Below are 14,362 nucleotides of genomic sequence, written 5' to 3' on the forward strand. Positions count from 1 at the left end.
AGAGGATTTTTTCTTTCATGGATGAGCTCCTGTCTTTCCTGGTTAAACTTCATGTTACCCAGTTGGCTACGTTTTAGCCTTTGGAGTTTACTTTAACTATTTGGTGTGCGTTCTTCCCACCACTCATGCCTACACTGCTTTGGGACGTCCCAATGGTCTAAGAAGCATAAGGGCTACGTCTGTCAATGGCCAATAGAGAATCCTGGATTTTTGTAAGAACTTATCGTAAAATCCTTTTATCTGAAGTCTGTTGACAGACGCAGCACCAGCTCCTCTGATATGGGGATGGTTTTTGTCGTCTTATCACTGACTGCAACAAAACTGGCATAGTGGAGCAGGGTGTGTGGGGGTATGCCTATAACGAAAGCCCACCGTAGGCGTGGTAAACAGTTTTTTTCCTGCCTAGTACTACTCCAGTAGGGTGCAGCATAACCCAATGATCTAAAAAGCATAAGGGCTGCATCTGTCAATGGACTTCAGAGAAAAGGTTTTTATGGTAAGTTCTTTCAAAAAAACTTTTTTTTTTTTTTTTTTTTTTTTTAATAAAGCACAGGCACTATGCTATGAATGATACAGGTTGTTCTCTAACAGAGGGTATGGTGTAAAGGTAACATAGTGACTTAACAACCACTTTAAGAATTTCAAAACCTTAATAACTCATCTTTACTGTGTACTTTTCTTTTGTTTGCAGACTGTTGATCTGGAGAGTGAACGCCGCACTGACGGACAGAAGATCAAAATCACAATACAAATGACAAAAATCCTGGAGCCCAGTTCAGATCTGTGCATTCCCTTTTATAATGTGGTGATAAAAAAGTAAGGGTAATTTTCAAGGAATTGGGGTCTTCTTTTCTACACCACTGCATTATTTTTAGGAAGAGATAAGCTTTTATCTACATATAGTTTGAACAAGGTGGTCTGATGCCAGGGCACACTCCTACTGTGCTTAGGTGATCGGAATAAACCTACTAGATGTAAACTTTCAAATTCAGCTTGGGTATGTTTACAGTATTGTGTTATCCAGCATCTTTTACGCTTGTCCAGATTGTAAACCCGCTAAATAGTGTGTGAATGACTCTTGTTTAAATAATGCATGAACATCAAAACTGTGATCAAAAGATAAACAAGTGTATAGAAAGGAGCACGGGAGAGCTCATGGCCATAATGGAAATAATATTGACACAGCCCTAAATGATCCACAATGGTTTAAAATTGATATGGTCCAGAAATACTTAGACAGCAAAAAGGGGAATGAAGCACCTAGACCAGATGGCATACACTTATAAATCATTTAAAGTATTTAGCTGTCATTTTAAAGCCTTTGTTTTTATTTTTAGGGACTCTTTAATGACTGGAATAGTACCACTGGATTGGCGTAAGGCCAATGTGGTGCAAATATTTAGAAAGGGATCAAAGTCTTTAGCGAGTAGCTATAGACCTGTTAGTTTAACTTCTAAAGTCAGGGAAATACTTGAGTTTAATAAAGGCCACACAGATGAGTTCTTGCAGGGGAAAAAATAGTTTATGCAACAGACAGCATGGATTCATGAATGGCAGAAGTTGTCAGACAAATTTGATTTCTTTTTATGAGGAGGCAAGTAAAACCTTAGCTAAAGTAGCGGCTGTAGGCGTAGTATGCTTGGATTTTGCCAAAAGCTTTTGACACAGTTCCCCACACTGCTAATGTGTAAAGTGGAGTCTACAAGCCTGGCATAATCAGTTTGTAAATGCATAGAAAACTTGCTAAAAAACCGTTTTCAGAGAATATTGGTTAATGATTCATACTCTGAATGGTCAAGAGTTATTAGTGGTGTACCCCAAGGTTTATTGTTGGGACCCTTACTTTTTAATGTATATATTAATGATATAGGGTCTAGGATTAAAAGTAACATTTCAGTCTTTGCATATGACACCAAGCTTTGCAGTGGAATAACACCTTTATAGGATGTCTCCAATAGGGAGCACCGATCTGACTTATTTAGTCCCGATACCTGGCATTGTGTAACCGCCGATACCGATCCGGAAGTATTGTTTTGTGATCTTATAACAAAACTATCCTTCCGGATTGGTATCGGCAGATACCTTTATAACAATTGTGCATTCAAAATCTAAAATATTATGTATTCAAACGCAAAGAATAAAATGTAATCACAAGAAAAAAAACTGTTTATTGCTTGAACATACAATAGCAATCAAACAGTAAACATTGTAAAAAATATAAAATGCAAAATCCTGCAAACAGGAATGTAAATAGAATGCAATATAGCAATTGAACTGAAATTCTCAGTGAGAAATGAATAAACTAAAAAAGCTGGTCAAACAACATACAACTTTATCAGTTGATCACACATACAAATAGCATGTAAATTTGTAAACGTGTAGTCCTGTGTCACACCACCATCACAAATTTGATGGTGGCATGTGACAGTGACTCTGGACTACCGATTTACATTACAAAATGCAATTTGTTTGTGGGATCAAGTTGACTTGATTCACAGTCAGTCACACACATGATGACATGACAAACATGACCTGAATGGTCACTTAATCAGCAATGGCAAATTCTCTCTCAAGAAGATTGTAGACACTAGACAAGCATTTCTTCTCTCTGCTGTAAGTCTATTTCTCTTGTCATCCACAAACACAAACTGCTGAACGGAACACTCTCTCACTTTCTGCATTACTAGTGCAGGAGGCAATACAGCATAGCAGCAATAACATAGCAGCTTGAGTCTGACCTGACTAAAAAGTGTGTCGAACAACAGCAACATCACATTTACAAATTTAATATTGTAAACATGTAGTCCAGTGTCACACCACCATCACATAATTTGATGGTGGCGTGTGACAGTGACACTGGACTACCTGTTTACATACAAATGCCATTTGTTTGTGTGATCAAATTGATTGATTCACACATGACACAAACATGACCTGTGAATGGTCACTTAATCAGCAGCAATGGCAAATTCTTTCTCATAAAGACAAGCATTTCTTATCTCTCTGCTGTAAGTCTAGTTCTCTTCTCATCCACAATGCTGAAAACTGTGCTGAACACTCTCTCGCTTTCTACACTAGTGCAGGGGGCACAGAGGTATTTTGTGGCAGTGGCAGCAGGACAAGGTAATCTGTATTTGTTGACTCCCCAGAACTGGTATGTGTTGTCTGAGGCAGCGATGGTTTTTGCTGCAAAATAGCCATGCAGTTGGACTGCAGGACTTTTGCTGCTTGCTGCACTGGGATCTAGTTCAAATTCCTCCACAATCTGGTCAAACTCTTGCATAAAGCTGCTCGGTGCTGCTGCTGCTTCCACCCGAGGGACCTTGTCTTGTGGTTCTGTGGTTTGTGATGCTCCAGCTGTGCTGCTCCTCAAGTCTTCCTCTAGTTCCCATGTCAGTGCATCTTTTGCACGCTTTGCAGATTGTGCACTTGTAAAGTATCTGAAACAGAAATAAAACCTAGGTTAGGCTAAATAGGAAACACTTCATGACACTAAAGAACCTGAGGCTGATTAAAGTAAAAGTTATATATATATATATATATATATATATATATATATATATATATATATATATATATATATAACTTTAATCAACCATCAGCCTCAGGTTTTTTGGGGTCATCAAGTGTTCGAATTTCAAAATCTTGAAACTTACAGCATGGCATCTCATCAAATACAGTAGCAGACGTGTTATTGTGGTCGTGGAGAGTAAAAAATCTATAATATAGTCAGATAATGAATGACAATGACATTAATTCATTTAGGTCTATATAATATATAGACCTAAATAAATTAATTATTAAGGTCATTGTCATTCAAAGTATCTATATGATACAGTGCTTTGCGAAAGTATTCGGCCCCCTTGAACTTTTTGACCTTTTGCCACATTTCAGGCTTCAAACATAAAGATATAAAACTGTAATTTCTCTTACGTCCTCCCGACAGTCGCCGCCCACTCATACAGTCTAAACCAATGGGGTATTGACTTCCTCTCCTTAGGAGTAGCTAGGCAAAAGACTTGTTAAAACAAAAGCATTTCCATAGACACACCCATGGGGGCTGTCCCACTGGTCCAATACCCCTCCTGCAATAGCCATCTCAACTCAGTTTGTCTTCTGCCTAGTTCAGGAGTAGTCAGGCTTCCCTGTGCTGGGGCTATAGTCTCAGCCTTCTTCTTCTAGTTTATGATTTTATTTTCTGAAAATGTATTTTTTTTCTTTGCATTGCTAGCTGTTTATTTTGTCAGCTTTTAGTTAGTCGGATCTTCGAAAGAAGATGGAGTTTGCAGAGCTGGGAATCGGACTGGTCGTCCTGGTTCTTCAGGACAGAGGATCAGATGAAATCCCAGCCCGCCATCGAGCATTTCGCAGGCTATGCGTTTGCCCTGGCCTCATAAACGACCCATCCCTGTCCTCAGGGATGCAGCCTTGTGGGGTGGCTACCTCACCGGACACATGCACGGTTCGTCCGTGCACTCCTGGTGTCCTGCGTTTTTGGCTGCCGGCACTCCCCTGCCATCTGAGGGTGGGCGGTTTTCCGTTTATTATGAGGCACCCCACGCCATCGGGTACAGGTAAGTACACTCTGTGTGGGGCCTCTGTCTGGGGTCGGCAGTCCTCTGTGTCTGTGGTATCCCCTATGTCTGTGTTTTTTTGGGCTCCCTGATCCTGGTCCCTGCGGGGGTTTTTTCTCACAGCCTGCGCTGTGCCGGGTTTGGGGGATCCCTCTCCTGTGTCACTGAGGTGCTTGGAGGTACAGACTAGCGTGGCGACTGCTGCGGGGTTGAAAAACGGCGGTCCGCCATTTTAGGTGTGGGCATCATGTATGGCTTCACTGTGGGTGCTTGTATAGCATTGTGTGTAGTGTGTTTTGGCGCCTTGCGATGCCATCTTGTGTATGGCAACGATCGTTCCGAGCACATGTCGGCGGCCATCTTGCCGAAGCCTCCCATTGCTTTGCATAGGCATCCATGTTTCCTTAGCCTGCAGCCTCTGTTCAGTCTCTGCGGTGACATCACTTCCTTCCTTTACTCTGAAGCGACCGAAGGAGCTGGTAACACTCTTCTGGGGCTCTGTCCTGTTGTCCTTTTCTTTTCCTCCATTGTGCAAACTTCCTGGCTCAGTTTGTCCCTGCGGGGGGGGGGTCTGTGTTCCACAGCCATTGTAGCTGTGTGCTGCGGGGGTCCGCGGCGCTCTTAAAGGGCCAGTACCTAATAAAAAAAAAAAAAAACACTTTTTTTGCAATGGAATCTCAGGACAGCAAATTCCCTCCAGCTTTGGTTGGGGATTTAAGTTCTGCTGAATCCTCTACTCTGACTAATCTGGCTGCTGTTGTGGCATCTTTGGTGTCCAAAATGGATGTGCTTATGTCTGAATGTGCTGCTAGAAAAAGGCCTTCTTTTTCTTCTGATTCTGAATGTGACATGGTTGCTGTAGGTAGTGTGCCCCTTTCAGGGTCTCGCTCTTCTCAGGACCCGCAAGAGTCTGAGGGGGAGGCAGAGGTTACAGGGGTGGAGGATTCCCCCCCTGGGATGCCGGAGGAACGCGCGGCTATGGATGCGCTGATTTCTGCCATTAAAGAAACAACACATTTAGAGGATGAGCCCAATCCTCCGGTCATTGTGTCATCTTTTGGTACACACAGGACCCGTAAGATGGCGCAGGTTTTTCCCTGCCCCGCTGAGTTTCATCACACTGTGAATGAACAATGGCGCAATTTAAAACACACCTTCACGGTGCCTAGGAGGTTTAAACTTCTGTATCCTTTTGCGTCTACTACGGTTGCGCGCTGGTTTGTGGCTCCTCAAGTGGATCACACTGTAGCCAGATTGAACAAGGCTACACTGGTTCCCCCTGAAGATTCTCCGATATTTAGGGATCCCACGGATAGGAGGCTGGAATCGCTTGCCCGCCACAATTATGTGGTGGCGGGTTCCATGCTCAGGCCTATTTTCGCCTCTGTCATGGTGGCTCAGGCTGTGGGGGACTGGACCAAGGTGCTCAGACGCACACTCGTGGCTGATTCTGCCCCTCCCACTACCGTGGAGATGGTCGACCAGATTTATCAAGGGGTCATGTATTTGTGCGATGCGGCCTTAAATGAGGCCCCTTTGGCTGCGCGCCTGTCCAGTGTCGCGGTGCTTTGCCGTCGGCTGATCTGGTTGAAGAGCTGGTCGCTGACCAGAAATCTAGGAAGGCGGTGGCTGACATTCCCTATGCGGGGTCTCGCCTTTTTGGGGAATCCCTCAATGAATTGGTTAAGGGAGTCACTGGGGGCAAGAGCACTCTGCTACCCCAAAATCTTAAGGGCAAGTTTTTCTGCGGCAAGCGGGGTCCCGCCTTTAAACCTAATCAGGGTTCCTTTCGTGCCTTCAAGTCACAGTACAAGGGAAAACCCTTCAAGGGCCAGGGTGGCCAGAGAAAGCCCTGGGCCGGCGATATCAGCAGTTCACATTCCGGGTGTGGTGAATTGGCAGGCTGATTATCTGAGCCGCCAGACCCTGGACCAGGGGGAATGGTCCCTGCACCCGGAGGTGTTTCAAATGCTGTGTGCGAAGTGGGGATCCCCGGATGTGGATCTGTTCGCGTCTCGGCTAAACCACAAGGTGGAAAGGTTCGTGGCAAGAACGTGCGATCCTCTGGCAGATGCCTCGGATGCGCTGGTGGTGCCTTGGCATCAGTATCATCTGATATATGCCTTTCCTCCGATTCAGTTGTTGTCCAGGTTCCTTCGCAGGTTGGCCTTGGAACCAACATTGGTGATTCTTGTGGCGCCGGACTGGCCACGCCGGTCCTGGTACGCGGACATCGCCAATGCGGGAAGATCTGCTGTCTCAGGGACCAATCTTCCATCCTGCTTTACAGTCGCTGGCTTTAACGGCATGGCTGTTGAAAGCCAGGTCCTGAGAGACAGGGGTCTCTCCTCAGAGGTCATTCCTACTTTAATCAAGGCTAGAAAAGCCTCATCTGGTAAGATTTATTACCGTACATGGAAAGCTTATTTTGCCTTGTGTGAGTCCAGGGGTTTCTCTCCTCGTTCATACTCGGTGGCGAGAGTGTTGGCTTTCCTCCAATCTGGTGTGGACCGGCGCCTTGCGTTGGCTACGATTAAGGGCCAGGTTTCTGCACTTGCTGTTCTTTTTCAGCGCCCTGTGGCGTCTAATTCTTTGATTCGCACCTTCATTCAAAGTGTGCGTCACTTGACCCCTCCTAGAAGGGAGCCTCTGCCTTCATGGGACTTGAACTTGGTTCTGTCCGTATTACAACTTTCCCCGTTTGAAAACATCAGGGAAATTTCATTACCTCTGCTATCAAAAAAGGTTGCCTTTCTGGTAGCGATCACTTCTGCTCGCAGAGTGTTGGAGTTGGCGGCGTTATCTTGTCGCTCCCCTTACTTGGTGGTTCATAGGGATAAGGTGGTCTTGCGACCTAACCCGTCCTTTCTTCCGAAGGTGGTTTCGGATTTTCACATCAACGAGGACATTGTCTTACCTTCGCTCTGTGCGAATCCTAAGCATCCTAAGGAGATTGCCTTGCATTCTTTGGATGTTGTGAGGGTGATCAGGGTTTACCTGTCATCGACTGAATCCTTTCGGAAATCGGATTCCCTCTTTGTCCTTCCTGAGGGAACGCAGAAGGGTATGGCTGCGTCTGCGGCGACCATTGCAAAATGGATCAGACAGACAATTGTACAGGCCTATTCGTTGTGGGAAAGGGTACCACCCTACCCTGTCAAGGCGCACTTTACCAGGTCGGTGAGTGCGTCCTGGGCTTTCCGGCATCAAGCCTCAGTGGCCCAGGTGTGCAAGGCTGCGACTTGGTCGTCAGTGCACACCTTTTCCAAATTCTACAAAATTGATGTTCTGGCATCAGCGGATGCTTCCTTTGGCCGCAAAGTTCTCTGTGCGGCAGTCCAGTAGGGGTCCCAGGTTTTATGCGGGTCCCTGGCTGTTGGGGTTGTTTACCCCTTGGTTATTTGCTTTCCTGGGTTGTTGCTCCTGTTGAGCCTTTTTTGTTGCCAAAAGGGTTACCTTTCTGTTCATGTAAGGTTTCTGTCTCTGAGATGGGTACTGCGTTGCCTTTTTTGATGGTTGCGTTTCCCACCCCTAATGTCTACACCCCAGAGTCCTCCGACTGTCGCCGCCCCCGCCCCTCTTTTGGGGTTCTTATACACTTAACTGCTTGCTACCAAACTGAGTTGAGATGGCTATTGCAGGAGGGGTATTGGACCAGTGGGACAGCCCCCATGGGTGTGTCTATGGAAATGCTTTTGTTTTAACAAGTCTTTTGCCTAGCTACTCCTAAGGAGAGGAAGTCAATACCCCATTTGTGAAAACTGTATGAGTGGGGGGCGACTGTCGGATGACTCAGAGAAAGGAATTTTACGCTAAGATTTTACAAAAATTCAGTTTTTTGTGAAGAATCAACAAGTGGGACACAATCATGAAGTGGAACGAAATTTATTGGATATTTCGAACTTTTTTAACAAATAAAAAACTGAAAAATTGGGCGTGCAAAATTATTCAGCCCCCTTAAGTTAATACTTTGTAGCGCCACCTTTTGCGCATCGAGAGACTGAAATTTTTGCCCATTCCTCCTTGCAAAAACGCTCAAGCTCAGTGAGGTTGGATGGAGAGCGTTTGTGAACAGCAGTTTTCAGTTCTTTCCACAGATTCTCGATTGGATTCAGGTCTGGACTTTGACTTGGCCATTCTAACACCTGGATATGTTTATTTGTGAACCATTCCATTGTAGATTTTGCTTTTTTTTGGATCATTGACTTGTTGGAAGAGAAATCTCCGTCCCAGTCTTAGGTCTTTTGCAGACTCCATCAGGTTTTCTTCCAGAATGGTCCTGTATTTGGCTCCATCCATCTCCCCATCAATTTTAACCATCTTCCCTGTCCCTGCTGAAGAAAAGCAGGCCCAAACCATGATGCTGCCACCACCATGTTTGACAGTGGGGGTGGTGTGTTCAGGGTGATGAGCTGTGTTGCTTTTACGCCAAACATAACGTTTTGCATTGTTGCCAAAAAGTTCGATTTTGGTTTTCATCTGACCAGAGCACCATCTTCCACATGTGTGGTGTGTCTCCCAGGTGGCTTGTGGCGAACTTTAAATGACACTTTTTATGGATATCTTTAAGAAATGGCTTTCTTCTTGCCACTCTTCCATAAAGGCCAGATTTGTGCAGTATACGACTGATTGTTGTCCCATGGACAGAGTCTCCCACCTCTGCTGTAGATCTCTGCAGTTCATCCAGAGTGATCATGGGCCTCTTGGCTGCATCTCTGATCAGTTTTCTCCTTGTATGAGCTGAAAGTTTAGAGGGACGGCCAGGTCTTCGTAGATTTGCAGTGGTCTGATACTCCTTCTATTTCAATATTATCGCTTGCACAGTGCTCCTTGGGATGTTTAAAGCTTGGGAAATCTTCTTGTATTCAAATCCGGCTTTAAACTTCTCCACAACAGTATCTCGGACCTGCCCGGTGTGTTCCTTGTTCTTCATGATGCTCTCTGCGCTTTAAACGGACCTCTGAGACTCTCACAGTGCAGGTGCATTTATACGGAGACTTGGTTATACACAGGTGGATTCTATTTATCATCATTAGTCATTTAGGTCAAAATTGGATCATTCAGAGATCCTCACTGAACTTCTGGAGAGAGTTTGCTGCACTGAAAGTAAAGGGGCTGAATAATTTTGCACGCCCAATTTTTTAGTTTATTTGTTAACAAAGTTTGAAATATCCAATAAATTTTGTTCCACATCATGATTGTGTCCCCCTTGCTGTTGATTGAAATGTGATTGAAATGTTGATTGAAATGTTGATTGAAATGTTGATTGAAAAGCCTGAAATGTGGAAAAAGGCCGCAAAGTTCAATGGGGCTGAATACTTTCGCAAGGCACTGTATATTGTATTCTCCTCTCCACATTAACACTGTCTTATACTGTATTTGATGAGATGCCATGCTGCTGACTGTAAATTTAAGCATAGAAATTCTGACACTTGATGGGTTAATGTAATAATTAGGTTACACAATCTTCACTTACCTGTCTTTATATCTCAGGTCCAGCAGGGTTGCGCAAGTGCATATAGGGGTTCATCTTCCACAGTGTCGAAGCGTTTGTTGACAGCTTGAAGCAGGGTTGTTTTCATTGTTTTGATGACAGTATCCGCATTGCCTTCTTTAGCAAAAATGCGTTTGAGGACGCTGACAACCGGAGTGACGTCAGTGGTGGAGACAGTTGATAAGCTTACTTTCCTTGTTAGCTCTTCAAATGGTGCTAAAACAATGCTCGTTTTTTTCTAGCAAAGCCCACTGGTTAGTGGTCAGTGTACTGGGCAGGTCATCATGGTCAGCAACGTAAGCACAGAGAACTCGCTTCTGTTCCAAAAGACTCTGTATCATCAAGTATGTAGAATTTCATCTTTTTTTAACGTCTTTTTGCAGGCGTTTAGGTTGCATTTGCATCTGGAGCTGGATATCTTGCAGCCTTGAATACGCAAGTTGAGAATGTTTAAAAAGCCCTACAATTTGTCTACTGATTGCAATGGCATCGCTCACACTCCGTTGTGACAGTAGTCCCTCATTGACTACAAGCTGCAAGGTGTGAGCAAAGCAGCCTAAGCTCCGTACCCCCATTTTGTCTATGGCCTTTTTCATGTTGCTTGCATTGTCTCGGAGTATGACATGCACTTTATTCAAAGGAATGTGCCACTGGTCAAGTAAAGCCTTAATTGTAGCCAAAATGGTATCGCTGGTGTGTGAACCATGAAAGTTTTTAGCTTGAAGCATTGCACCGTGCGGTGTACAGTTTATGTCCTACCAGTGGACTATTAAACTTAAAAGCAACATTCGACACACATCAGAGCTCCATATATCTGTAGTAAAGCTCATAGCCTTTATATCTTTAATCTCTTTTGAGACGTGTTCGCAAACGTTTTTGTACAGTTCTGGCACTGCTGTCTCAGAAAAATACTTGCGTGATGGAAGAGAGTACCTCAGCTCCAAGTGTTTCCGTAGGCGACAGAAGCCCTCATTTTCAACAACTGACATTGGTTGAGCATCTAAAACAATGAATTCCAAAACTTTGTGTTATTGCTGATGCTTTCATACTTTCCATTGGAAACATTTTGCGTTGTTGAAATGCATCCTGCAAAGTTTGTTGCTGCTGGGCTGTATTGTCCGCTCCTTTGCTTTTCTTGAGCTACAGGAATTCAGCGTGCTCCTTAGCGTGGTGTTTCTGGATGTTCCTGGTTAAATTGGTAGTATTGAACTTAGCAGTTATACTACCTCCCCTCGAAACATTTACTTTGCAGGCATGGCAAACAGCTGTGGAACTAGTTGGCGTGGCGAGCGTGTGATATCTCCACACTGCCGACTCTTTGGCGCCCTCCATATCCGACACACACGTGAGGCTGAATGACATAGATGCTGCGACGCTCAGGATCGGGCCGTGGATCTGCTAATTTTACCAATCCCAGATCCAGCTATTTCGTCAGTATCGCGGCCGATATCCGATCCGACTATCGGATCAGTGCATCCCTAGTCTTCAACTTACAAGCCAACCTCAATGCACTGTTTAATTGGGCAACTTTATGGCAAATGAGGTTTAACATGTATGGGTTTTTTTTTTTTTTTTTTTTTTTTTTAAGATTTATACTTACCTAGGTAGATGCAGCATCAGTCCGATGCTTCATCTGTCCACCGGTGTCTACACTGAGATCTGAGCGATTGCGCACCGACAATCGCTCTGTTCTGACAGCTCCCTGAGCAGAGAGCTTCTGACTTTCAGTCATGAACTCTCTGCTCTGCCACCCCTCGCTCCCTGGAGTGCTGGGCTGTGGAGGGGGCAGAGCTGCCGGCTCAGGCTCTGAGGCTTGCTGAGAGGCTTAGCCGGGTGTTGGTCCAGGTACCTGGCGGATCCCGACTTCCATTGTCGTGTTGACGCGATTACTGGACTGACTTCTGTGACGTCGTTCTCTGCTAAAAACAGGTCAAAGTAATGCAGAACAAACTTACGAGCTTTGGCTTTAAATCTCCTCATATAAGGTTGATAAATGTAAATTCATGTGCTTGGGGGTTAAGAATATGCATGCATCCTACATACTAGGAGAACAACTTGGGGAATCAACGGTGGAGAAGGATCTGAGTGTTCTGGTATATCATAAGCGTAGTAATGGCATGCAATCCCAAGCAGCGGTTTCCAAAACAAGGAAAACATTTTCTTGTATTGAGAGGTATAGACTCCAGAGCGGGAGAGATCATTTTGCCCCTGTACAAATCATTAGTAAGACCTCATCTGGAATATGCAGTTCAGTTTTGGGCACCAGTTCACAAAAAGGATATTGGGTAACTGGAGAAAGTTCAGAAAAAGGCAGCCAAACTGAGGAGAGGCATGGAGGAGCTCCGATATGAGGAAATATTAGAGGAACTGAACTTATTTTGAAAGTGGTGTTGTGTTATTCACTTTAAGATCATCACAGAGGACAAGTGGGCATTCTTTAAGTCTGGAGAAAAGGAGATTTCATCTCCAAATACGAAAAGGCGGCTTCACAGTAAGCGCTGTGAAAATGTCTAATAGACTCCCTTAAGAGTTGGTTCTGGCCAGCTCAGTAGATTGCTTTAAAAAAGGCCAGTATTCTTTGCTAAATGTACATAATATAACTGGATATTAACATTCTGTAACGCTCCTGCGTTTTTGTAGTAGGCTGGATATGCAGCTGCAAAATCTCCACTCAGTAGTCATGTAGAGATGTGTTGAATAACCAGATCCAACTCTCCAGACTCATCACTGTGGGCCTGTCAGCTTCAACATACAGATATATACACACTCAATAAGATGTTCCTGGAGTGGTAGAATGTATATGACAGTGTGAAGGTGATGTGCTGAAGGGACAGGTGTGAACAGTGATAGAGATGGTAAGTACTTGATAGGTTTGTTCAGGAGAGTACTAGATGGTATTAGGTAGAGTGCAGATAGGTTAGTAATCGAGTATGGTAACAGGTGGTAAGGACAGCAGATGACAATTACAGGATAGACTAACCCAGTGCAAGGATAGATGGTAGTAGACTCAAGAGCTAGCAATCTATGCAACAGTGCAGATGATAGATAGTGTAAGTAGGTTATGGAGGATTCCCCTGTGGGGTACTTATCACTAGTAAATGTTAGTAGTAGAGGGGTCCAATAGAGAGGGGAAGATCCGGTAGCGAGATACAGGGATCAGTAGCGAGGTTCCGGTCTGCTCCAGGTAGAAGTAATTAGCTGGAGGTTCCGACAGCAAGACAGGCTTGAAAGCATGTGGATACACAAGGCAGGTTGAACGAACGATGTGAGTGAGAACGCCGGCGGTTGAAATAGCCGCTCTGCGGCGCTCAGCGATGACATCATCCGTCTTAAAGGTGTATGCGTACCACCTAGTAAGAAAGGTGGGACGCATATTTGGAAGGAAATAAATTATTAAGGGTACCAGAATCTTACACATTCTCTTGCGGGATCAGGAAGGTTTTTTTTTTCCCCTGCTGGAGCAAATTGGATCATGCTTTGCTGGGGTTTTTTTTTGCCTTCCTCTGGATCATGTGTGGGTATAGGATTGAATATATAGGATTTTAAAAAGATGTGGTTTTCCCCTTTTTGATTGGTTGACCTAGATGAACTTGTCTTTTATCATCCAAATTAACTATAACTATGTAAGTGCATTTTTTTTTTAAACATAAAAAAAAAGTTTAATCTCCGTTAATCATTTTCAAACTGCTAAACACTTTCACACTACTAACAAACTTTGCATAAGAACAGGGACTCCTGATATACATATGTTGCTAGGCTTACAGCATCAACATGATTCCTCTAGGCTAGTCTTTTATCAGCAAATGTTAAATGCTTACAGGCTCTTAATGAATTTAGGTACACACAAAATTAATAGCAAGCATGCAGTTTTAACTACGATGGGCAAAGTAAGAGATTCACCTTACAGTATCCTCCCCCATACTTGGAAGTACAGTGGTATTTCTGTGACAGCAGATTGGAACATCTAGGGCACACGAGGAGCAGATAAAAAAAAAAAAAAAAATTCTATTAAGGTGTATGTAAACCCTAAATCTATTTTTCATTATCTTTGTCATGATTCCTCATTCTTTACAGTTTTCTTAAGCAAATTGCTTTTCTTTTTTTGTTTATTAAGGGACATAGGATTTAGAGACTGTTGAGTTATACTTCCACCTACAGGATGATCTGGACATTGGCAATCAAAAAGTGACTAGTCTGCTATAACTCTTACTACTCCCAGCATGCCTAGGTTTTTTTGCGGTTGTTCTGGGATGATGGATTCCCTACCTCTAAGAAAGGCTTAACCATTTTTTGC

At 44.0% G+C, this 14,362-nt stretch overlaps 1 protein-coding gene across 1 annotated transcript in view; it reads left to right on the forward strand.

Moving 5' to 3' along the window:
- Positions 1-14,362, forward strand: part of PIWIL2 (piwi like RNA-mediated gene silencing 2) — a 727,256-nt gene that overhangs the window by 137,932 nt on the left and 574,962 nt on the right. The window contains exon 6 of the mRNA XM_082255773.1: positions 692-816. Coding sequence (XP_082111899.1) covers positions 692-816 — 125 coding nt within the window. The remainder of the gene's footprint in view (positions 1-691; positions 817-14,362) is intronic.

Source organism: Pelophylax lessonae, assembly GCF_965119305.1.
Source record: "Pelophylax lessonae genome assembly, chromosome: 4".
NCBI lineage: Eukaryota > Metazoa > Chordata > Amphibia > Anura > Ranidae > Pelophylax > Pelophylax lessonae.